The 22,450-nt window shown below is 39.8% G+C and overlaps 2 protein-coding genes across 2 annotated transcripts; both read right to left on the bottom strand.

The window, feature by feature from the left end:
* Positions 1 to 33: 33 nt before the first annotated feature.
* On the bottom strand, positions 34 to 5,524 carry si:ch73-330k17.3 (IGFBP domain-containing protein). The gene is made up of 4 exons (XM_050073608.1): positions 4,366 to 5,524; positions 2,907 to 2,994; positions 2,628 to 2,823; positions 34 to 2,526 (listed from the first exon to the last, which is right to left on the bottom strand). Exons 1-4 carry the CDS (start codon positions 4,691 to 4,693, stop codon positions 2,467 to 2,469), a joined length of 672 nt encoding a protein of 223 aa, XP_049929565.1. The 5' UTR covers positions 4,694 to 5,524; the 3' UTR covers positions 34 to 2,466.
* Positions 5,525 to 6,978: 1,454 nt separating this feature from the next.
* ctdspl2a (CTD (carboxy-terminal domain, RNA polymerase II, polypeptide A) small phosphatase like 2a) lies at positions 6,979 to 22,322 on the bottom strand. Its single transcript, XM_050073571.1, has 13 exons — positions 21,821 to 22,322; positions 18,944 to 19,155; positions 17,222 to 17,357; positions 16,906 to 17,052; positions 16,577 to 16,804; positions 14,704 to 14,797; positions 14,134 to 14,245; positions 13,960 to 14,046; positions 13,804 to 13,866; positions 13,624 to 13,703; positions 11,638 to 11,764; positions 11,430 to 11,525; positions 6,979 to 8,205 (listed from the first exon to the last, which is right to left on the bottom strand). The coding sequence occupies exons 2-13, from the start codon at positions 19,127 to 19,129 to the stop codon at positions 8,140 to 8,142; spliced, it is 1,422 nt and encodes a 473-aa protein (XP_049929528.1). The 5' UTR covers positions 19,130 to 19,155; positions 21,821 to 22,322; the 3' UTR covers positions 6,979 to 8,139.
* Between the last annotated feature and the right edge of the window lie 128 nt (positions 22,323 to 22,450).

The raw sequence follows: 22,450 nt of genomic DNA, 5'->3' as shown, positions 1-22,450 counted from the left end.
ACATCCACAGGTTCTGAAAATGTGTTACAATTTTTGACACTAATAAAATTATACTTTGATTTAAGTTGTTTTGAGGGGTCAAATGAGGTTAGTTTGTTCTAAAGGTGACTTAAATATTATTCAGACATGCTGTGAAACTCTGCCAAAATCTACGTGAAGGTCACTCCTTCATAATAATCTCTTGTACTTTTCTATTGTTTTGTGTCGTATTCAAACTTTAACATGAGTCTCCTCTGACAGGGGCACATTTATTACCGCTGGCACGCAGACAGTCCTTTGTTATCCGTCGTTTTTATCAGTAAAAAAAAAAAAGTGAGACGGCTATATGGGATTGATAACAGAGGCGGCCCGCTTTGGTGACAGATCCTGTCCTTCTAATAGAGACCTGATATGCTGCCGTGCTCCACAGTTAGAGACACAAGAAATGTACGAAAGAAAGACATTTTAAACAGTTGTTGTTATGGTTTGCCTTTAAACCTTGTAAGAGGACAAAATATTAACTGATATGAGTACTTTGATTACAAATTTAAAAACAGTTAATATATAGTTTTAGCATTAAATATATCTATTTTCTTGTAGGTCTGTGAGAGCCAGAGGTGTAAACAATTAGATTTAGATTAGATAATTGCTTGTACAGACACAGGACAAGGCGCCACACACTCCTCATCTGTCTGATTAAACACCGGATATTATTTAGATATCTCAGCACTCCAGTGATGCAACTGACTGACAAGTTAAAGGAAGATGAAAGAAAACGCAGGCCTTTGTTTTGGTATGAAAAAACAATTCCTTGTTGCGAAATCCCTTCCAGATAAACTGCGTCTCCTCTTCAGAAACGGCTCACATTTGAAGGACACAGAACAAACTGTCCATTGTTGGTCCCACACTTTATTCCCTTTCTGCACAAGCTTCATTATTGCTGCCTCATAAACCGTCTGTTATTCAATAACCATCAACTGTCAGGGGGGCAGCGACGGCAGAGGGGACTCGAGACGCTTCACTTCTCCCGTGAACCACAATAACTCCCAAAAGGGGAGCCGTTCAAACAGAAGCGACACGGCGCTACACTGATATGATGGTTTAATTTATTACGTTGTTGTGCTCATAATATTTCACCTCATTTCTCTGTCTCAAGGTCAGTTTTGTTTCTTTAATGCTTGCTGCATTGTTTCTAATTCTAATGCGGTGTCCACATTGGTTCAGACTAGAAGACTAAACTTGAGAACAAATGCTAATACAATGCCATAGAGTGCTGGGAGTGCTAGGTTTATTGGAGGCCAACATGAAGTAAACATCGCCCTGGTTCCCTCATCAAAAAGCCAAAGAGAATTTTCGATTGGATTTTGGATTTTAACAGAAAATAAGCTCTGTGGCAAACAAAAGTTTTTGAGATTTACATGTCTTGTTCAGCAAGATAATCTTCACAGACCACTGATTCAGTTTTTGAGGTGTAAATGCAATTGTCAGGTATTTGGTGTGTGAATGGATGTAGTTTAAAAACGCTTTGTGTGGTTGGAAGACTAGACAGGTGCTGTACAAGTGCAGTGCATTTAACATCTATTATAAAGAGCATTTATGCCTAATGGATAGTAAAAAGGCAACCAGACAGCCTTAGGGGAAGGAGACAAAGTGAGAACTGAAAGAAACGGAAATTATTTAAGAGGTGTTGGATTATTTACACAATATAATCATGTGTATTAGTAACATGATAGTGATATTGCATTTTACATATCATGCTTATTGTCAATACCGGTATAAAGTGACATCCCGAAGATCATAAACCACAGTAGTGGACAATTTTACATTTGAACCTCATGATGGGGTGACATGTAAAGTCAGATGGTTTATCCTCAGGAGGACATGAATGTCTAAACTAAGTTTCTTGTCAGTCCATCCAAGTTGTTGAAATATTTCAGTCTGTACAAAGTGACAAACAAATATTGCCATCTTCAGAGCTAAAACTGTGTCTGCATCGTGGAATTAACTGACTCCAAATACATGGAGTGTAATCATTTCAACAGAGAACTTTTTAAAGCAGGTGGAGTTTGTGAACTGGTGACTTTAACCTTATTAACTTTGTGTCCACATAGGGAAATGTGTCTTGCAGAAAAGTAGAAATTCGGGGCACTGTCAGGCGTTAACATAAGATGCACATTTTTTTCTTTTTTAAATGCTCAAACCCACAAGGTCACTGATAAAAATGTACATCGAGAGATATGTTAACCCATTCATGAAGGGGTAAAACATCACCATTATTACCATGGAAATAATAAAATCAAAGAAAGTACAGTATGACATCATTTTATTTCACATGATTTAATAATACATTACATTTCACAGTTTTATATTCAGGTTTACATGCATACAAAATGTGATTGTTGGAATAAGAATCTTCAGTATACACAAAGTTTATAGATAGCTGCCTTTTTCCATGTTGCTACATGAGCTGCTGAAGACTTCCTCTCTTTACGTTGTTGTGTTTGGACAGGCTGGGACCAGACACAGAAAGTGTCCCTCAGGATTTGCCTGCAGAGAAAAGAAGAAAGACACAGTGTTGGATTAATGACTGTTTTAAATAAGCACAGTGTAATGAGGAAATACAGGTTGTTGGTGTAGCTCTCACATACCTGCAGGTTGTTGTGGCACACAGCGTTATGAGTGGCTATCAGGTGATTGTGCACACACTTCCCAAAGTGGTGTAGACAGGAGTGATCAGAGGGGCTGCAGGTCTGAGGACATGACGGCGGTTTCAGCAGCAAGCAGCTTGAACAGGAGGTGTGTTGGCAGGAGCCTTGGCACTCTGTCTTCTCCAGAGACACAAACCTACAGAGCAGCACGTTCAGATTTCTGTTACAAATCCAGCACGAGACATTACAAAAGAAAAAAACATCTTTGTTTTCAGTCACCTGGCGGAGCAGATTTCAGAAGGGTTGGCCTGACAGTATTCCCTGGTGCACTCTGGGCGACAGCTCTCCTGATCCGACGATTCAATCACTGCACAAAACAACATTTAAACACTTATTTATTACTTCTTTTCCTGAGCAGCAACAAAACATGAAGATCTCTAATCTCGTACTACGTCTGATACTGTATCAATAACGGCGACAACTCTGGTTGCCATGAGGAGATAAGAGGTGTAATTATGGCTTAACTCAGAGCAGAAACCTTTGAATCAAAGGAAGCCTTGACCACGCTATCAGTCTTCACAGCTCATAAACAAGATCTACCACATTGGCACCGTTCCCACTGCAGGGGGACTAAGTGTGACTGAATATCAGAGGGAAATCTACTTTTTTACCTCATTACCTTTATTTCACAGCTATAGCTAGGAGTTATTTCCATAACATATGTGTTGGTGTAGCTTAAACTTCCCAATAGTATATAAAAAAGTCCAAACTAGCTTCCCCTCGATCAGCTGTAACATTAAAATGCAGCTTATATTTTAGTGAATTCAAGGGCACATGTTTAGTTTTAACACTGGAGGAGGGGGCGCATATTGAAAATGGCGGATGAAGGTTTTCCGCCAGAGAATTTCTAAGGTCAAACACTTACATTTCTGCATTCTGATGAATTTTTATGCACCATTTTGTGCCTTTGCTACATCAGTTCAAGGTGGAAATGTCTTTAATTTTGTCCTCTGCTACTTTAATGCCTATGAATTAATCTGTAATCATGATACAGTATTATAATAGATATAAATATAACACAGGAGCAATTCTGCTGCATGATAGGTACTTTTATTTTTGATACTTTCAATACATTTTACTGATATTGCTTCTGTACATTTATTTAAGTGACATTTTGACCTCAGGATTTTTACTTGTAATGGAGTATTTTTACTTTTCTGCTCCCAAAATCTTTGTTTAAGTCCATATAATTGACTTTTTGTGATTTTAAAAATTAATTTAAAAATTTACATTAAAAATTAAAATTTTTAAATTTTAAATTGATTTTGAAATAAAGTTGAAAATTAAAAAAATTAATTAATTAAAAAAATTTTATTTTAATTTTAAATTATTTTAAAAATAAATTTAAAAATTGAATAAATAAATAAATAAAAATTAAAAGATTTTATTTTAAATTAATTTTGAAATAAATCTAAACATTTAAAAAATTAAATGAAAAACTTTGAAATATTTTTTAAATTAATTTTGAAACAAATTAAAATATTTAAAAGATTCAATGAAAAATTTTAGAATTTTAATTTTAAATTAATTTAAAAAAATACTGCATTTAAATTTTTATTTTTTTTAAAAAGGTAACTGATGCATCAATAAATTTGTCTCACTACAGCATATTGTATTGAAATGGATGATTAAAAGTCATCTGCTTAGTATTAACCAAGGTTATAAACTCTAGTCTCACCTGCTTTACAGATCCCTTTGCGCTCTGCGTCTGGTTTGTCAGCCGAGTCCTGGTAAACACACACCAGCCCCTCATCACACTTGCCCAGATAGTCCCACGTTCCTCCGCAGGTCTCCCCCTCTGCTCTGGCACACACGGGGCAGCAGCCACACACACCTGTCGTGACACCACCTTTACACTGCAGCTTCAGCGCCCGCTGGGTGGAGCAGTGGATCTGCTCACAGGGTGGGCAGTGAAGGGTCTGAAGCTGCTGAGCTGCCCCCGAGGCCGTATCCAGTGGTGACCCCAACGCCCCCAACAAGGCACTCAGAAAGAAGAGCATCCACATCCTTGATCGATCTGATGTTGTCCTGAGGTGAGAGCACCTGCCAGCACCTTATATACACCTGGGATTACACAGTTTATGAGCCACAACCTCCACCCCCCACCCACAGCCAATAGATGAGGGCAGAGGGGTTCTCACTTTAAATGACTGTCCCCACCTCTTATCTTCACACTATCAACACTGTGATTTTGTTTGGAAATAATTCCTCCTTTTGAACGCCTGTTAGATAAGTCTGATGAAGACTGGCCCCCTTTGTATTTGGAGTCACATGACCTCTGAAGGGGCAATTCAGTGCACACCTGCAATCAGGTAATGACCTATTTCTCCAAAGAACAAAAGGATTAAGACATCAGCGGGGTTATCTGATCAGGACATCTCGTAAGTCTCCTATCTCCGAATAAAAACTCAGACGGGTTGTGTACATAACAGTAAAAGATGGCCACTGTCACTGGAGATCTATTAAACTGGAGGTGTCAATATAAATGCTTTTCTCTTTTCATCTGGGCTCCTTTGTATAGGACGACACACAGCTGAGGAGTGCAGTAAGGTCACACTGAAGGATTTAAGGCACAAGGTATTTTAAGGTGATCAAACAATTGCTTCCTTAACTCAAACTAAATATTAAAAAAGCTGCTTTGTGCCTTAAAAGTGAGGAAAAGCATAATGTAGCATTTCAATATGTAGAATCTTTATTCATGTTTGCAAAATATGCAACAGTCCCTGAAGGTCACATGACTAAAAATAGTTTTTAAAAGTACTGCAGGTGGGGGAGCCCTTCTGTGTGGAGTTTGCATGTTCTCCCCGTGTCAGCATTGGTTTTCTCCAGGTTCTCCAGCTTCCTCCCACAGTCCAAAGACATGCAGGTTAACTGGTGACTCTAAATTGCTCGTAGGTGTGAATGTGAGTGTGAATGGTTGTCTGTCTCTATGTGTCAGCTCTGTGATAGTCTGGCGACCTGTCCAGGGTGTACCCTGCCTCTCGCCCAGTGTCAGCTGGGATAGGCTCCAGCCCCGCTGCGACCCCCAAAATGAGCAGTTACAGAAAATTAATGATTACTGCAGTTTGTGGCAATGATAAACCCATCTCAGTGTTTAAAACATCATTAGCCTATAAAACTAAATGAAAAAATGAAGAGGCGTGTTCACCCCCAAAATACCACTTATTCCTAAGATATTAAAAAAAGTTTAAAAAATAAAATAAGCACACACACACACACATTTTGATGATTTGTGTGGCTCTCGAGTTTTCCATTCTTAGGTTACGTGCTGTTAGTGTGATGGTTGCAGGCCTGTGTTAGGTTTTTTTCCCATCCATAACCAAACCTTTTCAAACATACCTAATGTTTTAATTTGAAAGAATGAAAAATGTTCCAATAAAAATCAAAAGCTCAAAACAAAAAAAGAGCAAAAGGAGACGTCTTTCGTTTCTCAGCTTGTCCCAACAGGCTCTTTTCACTGCAGACATTCTGACCTGTCAAAGCAGGAAAATCACAGGTGTAAATAATTACATTAACAGTGAGGCTTTCAGGGCCATTCAGTGATTTTGAGTTTGTACTTAGAACTCAAACTGTTGTTTTGATGTTGCGTTTCTCAAAAGACTTGAGCCCATGAGCTTCAGTTGGTCAAGAGACCATTTAGTGGATATCATTTACCTTAAAGTAAGTTTCAGATTTTAAGGTGTTCTTCAAAGATAATTAAACAAACCCACAAAAATGCATGCTGACATGCAGGGTGGTTAAACACAGAGTTGAATATTCATGTTGAACTGCAAAATTAAATTTGAGTGATGTCATTCTGACTGGGGTATAGCCTTTGTGTTGACAAAAAAAAAATTGACTCAAAATCCACTTACTTACATGACAACTGAGCAAACAATGAGGACAGTGACAGGGTCAAAAGTACTTAAGTGAATGAGTAAGTGGCCTTTGAGTTGAGACAGACCTTTTTCACAGCAGACATTTTGACATGTCATAGTAGGGAAAGCACGGGTGTATCCAATAATGTTAATGATAGCTGCATTACGCTAAGGGGAGGCCTGGTATTGTTCATCCTAACTGACTGGAATATCTTACTGGGACACTTGTTGGAATTAAGTAATTGTTAATGTGATAAGTTTCACCTGTGCTTTTCCTTCTATCTCAAAATGTCCGCTATGAAGAAGGTCCGTTTTGTTTCCAAGCTCCAGTTGACACCAGATTTAACATATTTACCAAAAGTTAAAGAAATAAATCAAAATGTTCTGAAATATAACCAGAGTTATGTATTTAATAATCAGCAGGAGGCTGTGAGTCGTATAAAAATGTATTTATTTTCAAGGAAACCATTGAGTAACACTGAATACAACAGGAGTGATCATTCAATAGTCAATAAAACTTGTGACTCCTACATCATAAAGATCCCACATACAAGACGCCTTGGAAAACAAGATTTCAAAGCAAACATGTTGGCAATTTGCTGGTGCTACAATTTCATTTTTTTTTTTACCCCCCCACATAACAAATCGAGGTGATACACACCTGTATAGAAAAGTGACAAGATTTTACATCAACTTACAAAGGGCTGGATGTCAAAGTGCAAGATGCCTGAACCCCCCACCCACTCACCCCACCCCTCCCCTCATCAAAGAGGACGATCAAGGTGTCGAAATCAGAAATGGACAGTCAAATACAAATCTCCAAAATTATAATTCAGCCATTATGGCTTTGTATTCAGTTGAGACCCAAGTCTAGCTTACATTACATAGCTTTAAAATATCGTTTCAGAAACATTTTTTCTCCCAAAGAGACTGTTTTTTTTTTTTTAAACTGCACCTTATTACAGACAACTGCATGTAATGGAGTAAAGCATCACAGGAATAATGCAGGCATACAACAGAAAAGCAGCTGTTCATCAACAACTTCAAACAAAACACACTAACATTTTGTTGGTTTATAAAAGCAACCGAGTCAAAGAATAACATACTAAAATCTGAAGTGAAAATAAAATGACTTAAAAACCTTGAAGAAAAAAAACTATGTACACGTATTTACAGGTAAATAGAGTGAATATTATACAGGTTTGACTGGCCTTTCGAGGTCAGGCCGAAGCCACCGAGGTCCATGTGATCCAACACTGCATGACATTCAGTTTTGTCAATCCAAAATGGTTCTTAAAAAGACAAAATACCTTCCAGGAAGCCGCCTTCAAAAGTTGCACTAAAAAGAAGCGAGCGAAAAGTGGAAAGTCTGTCAGTTTGTTTGTTCTGAATCTGGTGTGAGCGAGTAGAAAAACATCCAGGGCTTTTTGACGCAAACGTAACTTTCAATTTTTTGCATGATTTTCTTTTAAAAATAATAATAATTATAATAATGGCAATGTTTGCAAAGAGAAATCCATTGAATATATTCTTCTGGGAGTCCGTGTTTTTTTTTTTCCAATGTTGATACCATCTTGAACTAAAAGACGAGGTCATCAGTCTGGAGGAAGGAGGTTGTGCAAACGAAACTGTTCTCTGATGTGCGGTCTGACATCTTCATTCTGTGATAACGAGACAGAGAACAGATCAGAGACTATTAAGAAAACAGACTGTTCAGGTCTTTGTTGATGAAGAGGGACTCTAGTTTACCAGCAATGTGGGCAAGCTGACAGTAACAAGACTCAAGTGACACAGTATTAAGTCCAGTTCAGACCAAAGATTCGTGACAATAATAACCTGTCAGTTCACACTAATGCAACTAGATGAGACGGCGTATCATCTCTATGCAACAACTCTCTGTACTTCTGTTCTCATTTCCAGCTTTTCAGGCTTATTTTGTGGCTGAATATAATTTGTAGCTTCTTAAAATATGAATGAGGATAGTGATAGTGAGATACTGGCTACAGCTGCATTTGTAGTAGTGATGAAACAGAAACAAACAAACTAAACGACCATCAGATGGACTGTGATCATAATAAATACACCACAATAATATAAATAAGCAGCACCAATTAGTTAGTCAATGAGAATGTGTGTGTGTGAGGGGACATGAGCACATACAGCGAGCAGTAGCAGCGACCCACTATCCGACACCAGCACACCGTGAGCACGGAAACAGAGGGCTCGGCAGAGACAGAGCACCTGTCGCAGCAAGCGAACACACCGTCTGTGGTTGACTTCACTACAAGCCGACTGGCTGTAGAAACAGGTGACATGTTTTACGTTCTAAAACCATCAGCCAGCAATTTGACCAGCTGAGTTGCAGGCGACAACATCAACCGGCTTGAGTCGAGCTCAGACTGGTCATTTCACACTGCTGCAACTTTTCTCTGTAACGTTCTAAAACTGTTTTGTCTCGTCGTGAATCTTTGGTCTGAACTGGGCTTAAGATCCATCAGTGTCCAGACTAATGCAGTCCAATACAACAGTCCTGCAATAAACCCTAAATACCTTCATGGTTATAATGGCGAGTTCAAACTGCTTTAGAGAGGTGTTGATTCAATTCCACTGTCTTTCTGGAGGCTGCAGTTTGTGGTGCTACTGCACTGTACAGCATTATACTGAGAGGTGTTTGTATTATTTTGTCCACCACACAAATAGGTAATTAAATATTAGAAACACGTCTCATTATAACACAACAGCAGCAATGCAAACAGCCTCCAAAATGATGATGCAGTCAAATCAACACCTCTCTATCAGCCTGTTGATACCTGGTATTAGTGAGTAGTATTAGTGATCTAAACTCAAGTGGACAGCTGAGACACATCTTCCTTCACACCTGTATGTATCATGTGTCTCCAGCTGACCACTTGTGCTCTGATTTTGTCACTGCTTTGTCATATACTGGAAGGTCAAAGGGCCCTGCACATGGTTATTACGTCTACATCCTCATTAGCTGCTCGCCAGTCATGTTAGTGGTTGCGTCGGTACACCTGGAGATTTTGCTGTCAGGCGAATTCTAGCATCTAACTCATTGTTAAATGTGCAACCACCACGTCCTTCATTTATGACATAGTCCTTGTCAGGGATGCACCAGTAAACCGCAGCGTTTACACTACAAAGACATGTGGTCAAATGCGTCCCCGACCACCTTAGCAAGTGGTTTGAGAGGTCACATCACAATACACCTGAGTGGTCGTTTACACTTGTATTTGGTGCTATCCGCTTGTGACCATCTCGCCCAAGATGCATGTTAATACCAGGTATAAACAGGCTCTAAGACAGTTCAGTATCTTACAATGAGCTCAACACACACTGGACAGAAATATAAATGCAACACATTTGTTTTTGCTCCCATTTTTCATGATTAAAGTCAAAAATTAAAACTATTTCTATGCACACAAAAGCACCGTCCCACAGCCATTAAAGAGGAGTGGGTCAAGAGGCCACAATCAACAACCTGATCAACTCCATGAGAAGCAGATGTGTCACATTACACGATGCAAATGGTACATTTGATACTGATTTCTACCTATGACCCATAAAATGCAGTTCTGTAGAGCTAGTCCTGTCAAGTCCTAATAAGGGTCTTTTTTTTCCAAGATAAAACTGCACATTTAGGAGTGGCCTTATACCCCATTTACACGTAGGAAAAACGCACATATTTTCATGCGGTTTGGCCTCTTGTTTACACGCAAACGGAGTTTTTTTTTCACGGAAAATGATCATTTGTAAAAACTCCAGCCAAAGTGGAGATTTCTGAAAACGCCGTTTATGTGTTGCCGTCTAAACTGGGTCAAACGGGGTTTTAGGTTCTGAAACGTCACAGCATGCGCCAGCAAATGCTTGACGTCATGTGAGCGACCTATGTTTACACTTTGTTTGGCTACTGATCATGGATGCTGTTAAGGTGGTACTCATTTTTACGTTTGTGCAAACGCTTTGTTTAAAGCGACACTTAGGAGTAGCTCCACTTCACTGTCAGTCCACACAAACGAACCTCTCGCCAGGTTTACTGTTTTGAAAGGAACAGGAAGTCGCGCGTCTTATTCGTTGTTGTTGTCGTCGATTCTGAGGATTCTGATTGGCTTGCATGGCTTCATCCTTCTCCCTACACTGCCGCCCACAGGTTTGGCATAGTTATGACGGCGTATTTATCCGGGTTCATGTAAATGACAACATTTTTGAAAACGATGTTGTGTGCACGATGTTATTATTGAAAACGGAGGGGGGGAATATTCGTTTCTCTAAATACCCGGCTATGTGTAAACGTGGTGTTATACTGTGACCATCCCAAAGCACACCTGAGCAGTAATCATGCTGTTCAATCAGTACTCTGATATGTCACACCTGTCAGGTGGATGGATTATCTTGGAAGAGGAGAGGTGCTCACTAACATGGATTTAAACAAATTTGCAACCAAAATTTGAGAGAAATAACTCTTCTGTGCGTAAGAGACTCTAAGATGTTTAACTTAAACCTGTGAAAACTGCAGCAAAAAAAGTGTTGCATTAAAATATGTGTTCAGTGTGCTTGGATTATTTTGAGGAATATTTTAAAATATATTCCTATGATCTTTGTCATCTGTAATAAATCTAAACCCTGTGACTTCATCCACATTAATCTTAGAATTCATCATAATGCAGTACATTCTGTCGTAGCTGCTCAACACTGATGACATGTTTTTCTTACATCAGCTCTTATTATCTGTAAATATAAAATGCACTGTGTGTCTGTGCATCTAATCTTGAATCTGTCCACAGTGGGAGAGTAGGTGGATTAGTCACAACACACCACCGGTGGTGTTAAGGTGTCAGTCTAACTAGACAGAGGTTGAGATACATACCAGCTCCACAAGCTTCTCGAGGAAAGGAACAAGCTTTAGAAGCTCGTTGTCATTTCTATCCACAAACCAGCTCTCGATAGGGATTCCATTGGAGAGCTGCAACAGACACAGAAATCTGTGCTCAGATATCACGGTGACACACAAACACTGGCAGAAACAGCAAGTTTAAAAACAAACTGGTTTACTGGTTGGTGTGAAAATGTTGTACCTGATAGGCAAAGGCTTGGGGTGAATTGTCGATTATTATCGTCTTGGAAAGATCCCGTCCAAGAATGTTTAGGTCTTTAATATAATTTCCTTGAACACACACACAGTGCTCACGAAATAGCCTATGTCTAAAATGAAAAGAGAGAGAAAGAGAGACTAATGCAGTAATACAGCTTTACAACAAGATCTTCACAAGACAAACAAAAAGAACTGATAATATCCCTGTAGTGGAGTATTTAAAAAGGCCATATTGACTTAAAATAATCCTCATTTACTTAAAAAAACAAAACAAAACAGCACAATTAAAGAAGAAAGAAACTGGTATAGAAAAGGACGACTTCTTCACCTCTTCATACTGACTTTGGCACTATCCAGATATGTCTGCTTTTTGTTAGCAAAACAGGTTCCTCTCATTTGTTTATTTGACAAAAGGAAGAGGAAGTTACTGCTGCATCCACCCAGACTATTGTACAGACTGTATTAATGGATGGAGATTTATTAAGACATCAGAGGTGTGGAGGAGATCAGAAAGCACGGGTGTGTGTGGAGGATAAACAAAATCATCAGTGCATATGTTGATGCTTGTTTCACTGTTGCTACGACAAGCAAACTTGATTAACTTGAAAACCAGCAACAGCACTATGCAAACATCCAGAAACATCCATTACAGACCACACCCACGACGAGGAAGTCACAACGAGGGAGGAATATTTGCTGTCAAGCAGAAAAAATGATTTTTATTTCCTCATTTATTTGTCGGAAAAAGAAAGCAAAGAGCTCAAGCTTTCTTCATCGCACAAATTTTCTTTTTATCTTTCATCTGAATATCTTCATCTTACTTCTCGAGGCTGTGTGTGTTCTGTGTTGCTGTCCCTTTTCCCTCCACTGTAGATCTGCCCAGGTGTGCTGCATTACTTAACGAGGTGCATCACACCTGGCATGGAGGAGGTGTTTAAGAGCTCCTGTGCCAGCAGCAGAGGAGAGAGGCCTCTGGTGTGGGGACTGCTGGTCCTGCTGCCTCTCAGCCTGGGATTTTTGTTGTCTTGTTTGCTTGTTTTATTTGTAATAATTCCCCTGGCTTTGAGTGTTATAAAGGTGTCTTATGTGGTAATTTGGGTCAGTGGTGGAGTTTTGTTTGCCCCATTGGGCCACTTAACGGTGGGGTGTGTGTACAGTAAGGTTGGTCAACTTTCCTGGCTGAATCATGCATGATAGGGCTGTAACAGTTCCCGTATTCATACTGGACTGGTGCACGTAATGTGGTACTAACGTGGAACCAAAATTCACAAGCACAAGTTCCGCCTGGATATTTTTAGCCTTACGCCCTTAGCAACATGTTGAGGTTAGACAACAAGCTGACTGGTGTGTGGCAGAGTTGTGTATAAGACAACAATGGTGTGTCTGCACTGCTCAGCCATTAGAGGAGATGGGAATGGAAACACATCGTACATGCTAAGATACGTCATTTGCCAGCATTCAATGACATCACTCAGATGTGCCGATCACCAGGATGATTAATGTGAGCACTCTAAATGTTAAAATTCAGCCACAGTGGAACTTACTGTAACACTCCTCCTCATCCACAAGTTTTGCTTTTACTTTTATTTCTCTATTTAGTTTGTATTTGGATATATAATGAAAAAAGTTTACCAAAGTTGCCAATGGGAAAAATGTTATCTCATTAACAAACCCAGCAAGAGGATTTCGTCTGTCTTCAGACTTCTGCTGACTGTTCGAAATTGATTTTGTTTTTTATCTGCTGCACTGAACTTGCACCAAAGTGACTTCTGTGCACCGTTACACCCCGACTCGATAGCAAACTAGTTCCTCTAGCTTTATTGTGGTTGCGCTTGTACATCCTGTTAAAATCTGAGCTGACACTTAATTTCCTCCTCATCTCTACAGCTAACTCGAGGCACATTCACACAGAGTGTTAAACACAATATTTATCATAAAAGCTACTTCAGAGTCTCGTGTTGTCACTGACCTGACCAACTGTTTCTTCGGATCCAGGATGTTGAGCAACTTGTCAGCGTACACTTTCTTTGAAGCGGTGAAGAGAATAATCTGAAATTGAAACGGACAGCAGCAATAAATGAGCAACATGTAAACCTTAATTTGAACAGAAACTTTCTGGAGTCTCTTGGAAACTGAAGCTGCATCTCACCTCATACATTTGAGACATGCGCTCAAGAAACTCACGGAAAAAGGGCCTCAACCGAACATACACCTTGAGATTAAAAAGAAAAGAAGAAGAAATTTAATCACCGCAGCAAGTAAATAGAGACCATTCAATTAGAGAACAACATTTAATAGTTAGTACCTGGTATATTACATCTTGAAAGAGCACAGGGAATGTCAGGGCTGCGTCTTCTAGCTCATTCAAACTACAGTGCACCAGAGTTTCGTCCTGATGACAGAAAAAGAAGGGAAAAACCAATTACAGTCAATGTACTTTCATTATGTTATATATAGCAAGAAACGGTTCACTGCTTACCAGATCCAAGACGAGAGAAAACTCTGGTGTGCTGCGTGTTTTCAAAGGTAGCGCTGGTTTGCGTGTTAACTGCTCTTCTGTCAGCGGAGGCACGTGCTTAATGAAGAAGTATCTTAAAGCAGAGAGACAGTAAAAAAGGCTCTCATTTAGTTAATCAATTACCCGACAAAAAGCAACTTTTACAACAAGGAAAGTTTAATGTTAGTGTTGTTAATCCAGCTGAAATATTAAGAGGTAAGAGCACAGAGTCTGTCTTGTCACCACTAATTTAAATACTGCAAAGGTCTGAGAAGATTTAAAGAAGTGTTTAAATATTTAAAAGATGAGTGAATCAGCTGAACTGTTATATAATCTTTAGTCTCATGTAAACATGCTGTCTCATGACATCACAGAGGCTCACAGTCCTGTGTTTGCTGCCATCTAGTGGTTCAAGGTTGGCAGCATGTAATGTCACCTTGGATGTGAGACGACATCTGATCACAAAAAGCTCCTTATTTTTGCTTGACAACTTATTTTTGGAATTATTTTTAATAAACACTGTTGTTAAAAGCTGCTTACAAACCAACTTACGGATCAAAAACTTCCCATTCCTCTTCATACGTTGTTTCTGGAGGAGCTGCAGGTAACGGATCTTGGTAACCACTGTCTGGCATACAACCAGGAGCTGATCGGCAGAGAGATGGAAAAGGAGTTAAAATATTATGTTCCTGAGCAACAAAGAGTCAAAGTTATGACTAGGCCTGTGGTGGCATGGATTTTTTTTTACTGCAGTGACTTATTTAAGAGCATTATGTGCATGTACATCATAAATATAATTGTATATAACTGTATAATTCTCTGGTTTATCAGTGTAGTGTCTGAACAGCTCCTCAGAATGGCCTCTCTATTCACAGCTGACTCATATGAACAGTCCATTGCAGGTTGAATGAGCATCAGCAGCACCGTGCCATCTCATTCCCTTTACTTCTCCTTGCAGTTCTTGCACTCATACAACTGAAGTTACATCCAGTAACTTCAATTAGCAGTCCGCTCGCTCACCAGAGGAGCTCCAGTCTCAGCCTTTAACTGTGGCACAGCAGCCTTCAGTGTTGATGGGCTATTACTCGTCACGTGTAACCAATGAGACAATGCTGTCACGGGACACTGAGTGAGGCTACAGAGTGGTGACTGCAGACAGAGGGGCTGCATCAGAGCCAAAACAGCATGTTTTTCAATGAATTTATTGTATTTATATTTTTAAAAAAAGCAGTGCTGACCACAGTGATGCACTTATCGTCACAGCCCTAATCATGACGTCACATTCAGACTACCCTCTGTTCCACCGGCTTCTGTACATCAATATCTTATTCACCAACTCTGTCATCGGTCTATCGTGAAGCCTGTTCCCGGGATTTACTGTCCATAGTCACATGAGACAAATCAGCAGCACTTGCTATTAGAAGTCGAGGGAGAGGCTGCGACATGTGACTGGAAGTTAATGTCGCGGTTTCTGTCTCAGTTTCAGAACCTTTACACCCCATAACGTTTACTCACAATGGTCCAGAGCTTATAGGGAAGGCTGTTCGTTAAAGGCTAACTAACTTTCACTACCATCTTTACCTAAACATATGGACACTGTTGAGAAAGGCTCTAATCCAAGGCTGGATTTTTAGTTTTCCAACTAATGTCAGTGGGATTCTGAATGAGGTTTTCTTACTTCTGAAACGGGACCTGAAGTTTCACTTTCACTTCGGCTCTCTAGTGTTGAATTACAAGGCTGAGCGACAACCATGTTAACAGTTTGACTGTTAACGACACAGAGAAAACCCAACTTGAGAGCAGTGTCATGTTTACAAATCTGCATGGCCCAAAGAAGATTAATTTGATTTGACATCCTACTATTGCAAATTCCACCCATCCGATCATCAAAGCAAAAATAAATGACAACTGTTAGTGTTTATCTTCTGAAAGTCAAGAGAGTTTCCCACATTAAAAGAATCCGCACAGTTTCTCTCTGACCATTGACAACTCAAAAGTCTGTCCATCCCCTCAGGTTAGAGTCTGGGTGTCATCCTGGACACCACACAGTCCTTTGAAGCCCACATCAATAATGTCACTCAGTCTGCACAAATTTCATCTACGAAATATGAATCATCTTCGCCCGTCACTTACACCTCAGAGCGCTGCTATCCTTGTTCATTCTTTGGTTACATCTTGTATTGATTATTGCAGTTCTGTCCTCTTTGGGCTCCCTCTCAAGTGTCTTCATAAACTCCTGTTGGTCCAGAATTCAGCCGCCAGTATCATTTCTACCTGTCTGAACTCCTACACATCTACACACCCTCCCCTACTCTTAGATCCTCTTCTGCAGTCCAACTCACATCACCATCTGCCCGCTTGACTACCATGGGTTCTAGCGCCTATAAATAAAATGCATTATAATTATTATTGAGAGTGGTCGTACCTGTTAATGGCGGCATGTCAGTCTCTGTGACTATTTCTCCTTCTTCTATGGTTGGATCGGAGGTAATCTGAAGCCTCTGCGGTAACATCGGGGCAGGGTGACACGGAGTGATGCCCTCTGTGGATGTGAGAGTGCTGCTTGGCATTTCTTCTGCTGGCTCGATGTCCAGCTGTTTCATGATTTCCTCTGCCTCCACCGCTTGGCCAGGAGAGTCCGAACCAGGAGTGGCTACATACAGATGACAAGAGCGGTCTGTCAGTCAGTTTGGTCACATATCACAGAAGAACTTTTTTTAATTACTCCAAAACATTTCAAACATTAATTATTACCAGTTTTAGTTGCTGGTGAGAAAAAGTTGAAGACGGGAGAGAAGATGGTTCCGAGCAGGGTGGTGCGTGGTGGGCTGCTTGCTGCCTCGACGGGGACCTCTAGTTTACCGTTTGGTTTCATGGGTTTACTGTTGCAGGTCATTGTGTCTGAAAAACAACATCACTTTAATAACAACCCCAAAAATATCTGTAAAGATTTCTGTTTATCCGTGTATGGTTTCTCTTTTTCGTAATCTTAGAAAAGGCGAATGATCTGTTACACTACAGACAAGATGAGACATTTCTTTTACAACACTTCTTACTGGGTCTTAAATACCTTTATTTGGACTTTTTCGGCAAACTCTGGAGACTGATTTGTTGGTAAGGCCTCTAGTCTGTGGTGTTGAAGTAATTAGATCGCTCTCAGAATTACAATCAATACGGCTCCTCTTTGCAGGGATGTCCTGCTCCACCTGAGGAAAATAAAACCAGAGATACAGAACAAGCCAATGTTTGAAATTGTTCACATGAATACAGCTTCCTTTGTGGATTTTTGGTCTTTTTATCTAAGGCCCTGATACACCAAGCTGAAGCTCGGCAGTCGGTCAATGTCGAGCTGTCGGTGAGCGTCTGTTGCCCTAGTTTTTTGTGGTGTGTCCCGCACAGTGAGCACTACTAGATTCAGCATGTTGTATTGATGTCGGAGCTGGTACAGCCCGTCTGTGAATGAAATCACTCTGGCAGTTCAGGTCAGTGCACCACAAGGGAAACTAAGACGAGCAAAGCAAACAAACAACTACAGTCAAGAGGGTGTAAAACAAACTTTTTGCACTAGGCAAGATTATTTTTTTGCCATTAAGCCCTTAGCAGAAACAGTTTGTACTTGTTATGTTATTGGTAAATATGTTCTTTCAACACTGGGTTGTGTTGTTAAAGTGCTAACTGGCTAACTAGCGTCTTGACTCTGTCCTGTCAGTCTTCTGGTTTCCCTCAAATACAGACGACCGCTGCCTGCTGGTAGGGAGAGTTATTTCCTCTCATGCAAGCGCAGAGCGCCCATACTAGTTGGTCGATGGCTGTAGTTTTTGCGGTGTGTTCAAGCACAATATTTTGGCCGAGACACAGCGACATGAGGCAACAGTCAGTCGTCTTTGGCACTAGTTCTTTTATGTAGGTTTGGTGTGTCTGGGCCTTAAGACTCTGCACTTTATTATGATGAGAAAGCCAATTAGTAGTGTTGTAGGAAAAAAGTAATGATAGCAAATAAAATCATGGTACCATTGTGTCTCAGTCCACATCTAAAAAGAAATGTACTAAATTTAGAAATTATGCAAAATTATTTTTTTCCACCAAACTTATTTGATTTTATTCTGTGCACAGGAGATGATAATATCATGGTGTTTCATAGAGTTTGTAGAGTGCAGGGAAATAAGAGACGTATTTAATTTTATTCATTTCATACTCACTCTGCATCTTTTTACTTTGAGCTGCTGCACCCTTTACTTACATTCAATTTCGACTGTGTTGAAAGAGTCACAGACATGTTACAAGGTCCGACCCAGTATGATTGTCGTTAAGACTTTCATGTAAAGCGACTCAAGTGATATTTAGACATCCAAGTAATGAGATGCATGTCTGAAAGTGGCTCAAGTAAAAAACAATTTCATTAGTGAGGAAATGTTTTGCTTTTAGAGAAATGCTCTCAGCCTGCTCTATTTTTTCTGTTAAAAACAGACACTATGGGGCTTTACAGTTGGGAATTACCATACCATTAATCATTATAATTCATAACAGCTGTCACAATGTAAACAGCGGAAGTTCAAAGAAACTTAGTGAGTAGGAAACAATGTTGGCTGTGTTGAGACTTTCTGTCAGGAAACTTAAAGCACTCCTCGCTATTATGTGTGAGTCACTGTTTCAAATTATCAGCACAAAATGCAGCTGAGGCACTGCTTTTCTCTGCATTAAGCAAGAGAGTGTGCTCCCACGTGTATCATTATGTTACAGCAGCAAACATAAAATGGTAAAAGAGCAGCTGGGAATCTTAATGCGAGCTCACCTTAACAGCATTTCCACGGATGAATTTCTTTATGGTGGAGAACAGGCCTGTTTCATTCTTCTGCATCTTGCCTCGACCTCTCACCGGAGATGGCTCCACTTCACGGTGTTTCCGCTTGGCCTGGGTCGGGTGGGTTCGGCGGCCTAAGTTTAGCTGCTGAGGAGCTTTACGCACTCTCAGCCTCATCGTGCTCCGACGTCACATAGAAAAATCTGACAAGAGGGAAAGGAGAGTTAAGAAACAATGCTTAAATGATGACGGCAACACCAAACACAGCAGCCTGAACTTCTTGAATGTTACAGGGTGTTACAAGCAGCTTTACAAGAATATTCCCTAATTAAAATCAGCTAAAAGTTTTAATTAAAAGGAATACATCATCCCCAAAATGACAATTTGTATATTAATAACTTACCCAATGCTACGTTTAATTCGTGAAGAAAACTTGATTGACAAAAACAGTAATATTACCTCACTGAACTCGGGAGCTGCTGGTGTACCGCTGCCTTGACAGGCTTTTTGTGTAACTCTGTGACTTTGCTGAATCTGAACTAACCCCTTTAAAACACCAAAGTCACACAAACTAACTGACCAAGGCAGTGGTAGACAAACAGCTCTTGTGTTCAACGAGGTAATATTTCTGTTTTGTCAGTGGAGTCTGGCTTTATAGAGAGCATAGATATGTTTCACTTATACTTCCCCGTCGAAAAGTCCTGTCTGTTTGGGAGAAACTGATCATACGACTGGTTAAATGAAACTTGGTTTGTACTACACAATAGCTTTGCTGTTTAAACCTTTGACCTTTGAGCAAATTGGTGCAATTTCTTTCAAAAACCTGGGGGGTAGAAGGCAATGAGCAACTTGGTCAGAAATATCCCACAAATTGCAAAAAGTTAATAGATTTTAAAAAATATCTAAAAAATAGAAGAACAAAAAAGGTAGGGAAAAACTATTTTTATAATTATCATTATTATATATTTGAAATTATTATATTTTTTAAGCTCTTTTTCCAGGTCATTTCCTTGTCTGTTTGTTTTTAACTTTATTTTATTATTATTATTATTATTATTATTATTATTATTATTATTTTTAACTAATTTTCTGGGTTTTTTTTTGCTAATTTCTTGCAACACCCCCCCCTCCATTTTTTCTTTCATTGCTCACTGCCTTCTTCCCATGTTTTTGAGGGAAACCAAGCTAACTTGCTTAGGTTTCAACGGGTTAAACATTGTTAAACACAAACCCCTTTTACTTCAATTCATCAGCAATTTTCTCCATTTTTGGATCCTTTGCTCGTCTGCGGCATGCCAGAAAAACAAAGTTTTCTTCACAAATTCAACATCAATGAGTTATAGATACACAAATGATTATTTCTTTATGAGTATTCCTTTAAATCCAGAAATTATATAATCAACAGGTTAACAAGATAACTCGGTCAATACCGAAAAAGGTACTAGGCTTTGATACCCAGCCCTGTACACTGCATGTTAAATTCACTGATAGTTTAACTAGTTTTCAATTCAATTTTTCAAAAGATATGTGGTGATTTTTATACATTGATATATTGATGTTTTTAGACATTTTTTGCTCTGTTTAAAAAGTAGAGACAATAATTTCATGGCATTACTGTTTTTCTATTCTTAGCTTTCATGTAATGTGACTCAGTGAGTCATTAACACCAATGCCAAAAAATATTACAACACTGACACCCTTCATCAGCCTGGTCATATTACATGAAAGCTATTGAAACAAAACATCTAACTTCTAAAACAATACTTTCATACAATAGTAGAAGAACTGAGCCATACTGACTGAATGGAAGCTACTGGAATAAATGACATTATTTTCTATAAAAAATATCTGAGTAAAATAAATGTATTACGCTTGAGAAATCAAAATGAGTGAGCTACATTAGACCAGTTTAATACAACTGTTTGATCATAATCATGAAGGTGCTGTAGCTTCAGTCTAAATGTTACGATCAAGTAAGGATAAATTCATATTTCACTGGTTGCCACGGTTACCTAACAAGATCATAAGAAAGTTTAGGGTACAAATTATTAATGTACAGTACGCCAAACAGACCGGTCAGTGGAGCAGGCGGTGCAACTTAGGTGATAAACTACATTATGAGAGGCCTTTAGTATGTTCAAATTAAGCTGATGTTTAGTAAACGCTTTATATATGCATGTTTGGTGCATTATGCTGCAGCTTTATTATCTACCTGTTGCTAAATCATATCTGGTAGCATAACACCATCGCTGTCTGTCGTTATGTAACATTGGACAGGCTGTATTAACACCAACGACGTCAGCTAACGCCGTTAGCCAGCTGCTGGTATTTAGAATCAAAAGCCAAGTGTACAGCCACCGCTGGTTTGACGCTGGTGCTCAACACATGTTAGGACAAGACTGTGCGTTAATGTGCCAACATCTGGCACCTATCCGCTGAATATACCTGCTATCAATATGACTGTCTTAACGTAACTTAAACCAGATGCTGTCAGTGGGTTCCGCGGCTAGTTAACACAAGCGGCTACAGTTAGCTTCCAGGCTAACAAAACGCCAATGGCAGCAAAAGCAAGGCCGTGACATTATTCACTTCAGCTTCCACAGCACGTCTCACATGTGTCCCCGTGAACATATCTGTGTTTAACATGCAAACTATACATCTATGCATCGGTAACATAAATCTATTTATCAGCTAGCTATGCTGTTGCTAGCGCGTCATTTAGTTCGCTTCCATAATTATTTTCAGCCATTAGACTACGCCCCCTTCGCTGGCTAACGCTAGCCGCTAGCTAGCTAGCTAACAGCAGTCGGGCTACCGGGGGGGAGACAAACATTTTTTGTTTACATGTTGACGCCGCTCGTTACTTACTGACGATCCAGGGAGCTCTTCAAACTTGCCGCAGCGTTGTCAGCTCTCGGCCACGACCGTGGCGGCCACCGGTGGAGGTGGAGCCGTGGTTGTTGCTGCCAGCTGTGTCTGTCGCTCGGTAGCTAGTCAAAGACCAAACATGTCTGCGGACGCCATTTCCCGCCTCATCACAAACATAACGTTGGTGGTGCGCAGGGGAATGCGACACACACACGTAGGAGAACCAACGTGGCGGAGTCAACAGAAAAAAGCCCACGGTGCGTGTGCGCAGCCTGACTGAGACTCAACACTGCACTTTATCCCTGCTGGTATTGTTGTGCGACTACAAGGAAGCTGTAAAGAATGTAAAGACTGCTGCAAACAATCACCACAGCAGTTACATTATCTGTAGTGTGTGTCACACATTAAGAAGGACAATACTTTTTGGCATCTTTTTGCCTGAAGAGTGCCAGAAGTTCTTACATGTTTGCAGCCATGTTTAACATTACAGTGATTGAAAATTAAAGTGCATAACAATTAACATTGTTTTTTTTAGTCTTCAGTCCAATGCAGCTGAAAGAGCTCATGTGGGAAACTGCAGATAAGAGATTTAAGTTGGCTGGTGAGCAGCACTGTGATTATAAACTGTTA

This window comes from Epinephelus moara, chromosome 20 (assembly GCF_006386435.1).
Source record: "Epinephelus moara isolate mb chromosome 20, YSFRI_EMoa_1.0, whole genome shotgun sequence".
In the NCBI taxonomy this organism is placed as follows: Eukaryota; Metazoa; Chordata; class Actinopteri; order Perciformes; family Serranidae; genus Epinephelus; species Epinephelus moara.
This window is presented reverse-complemented; position numbering and strand designations above follow the sequence as displayed.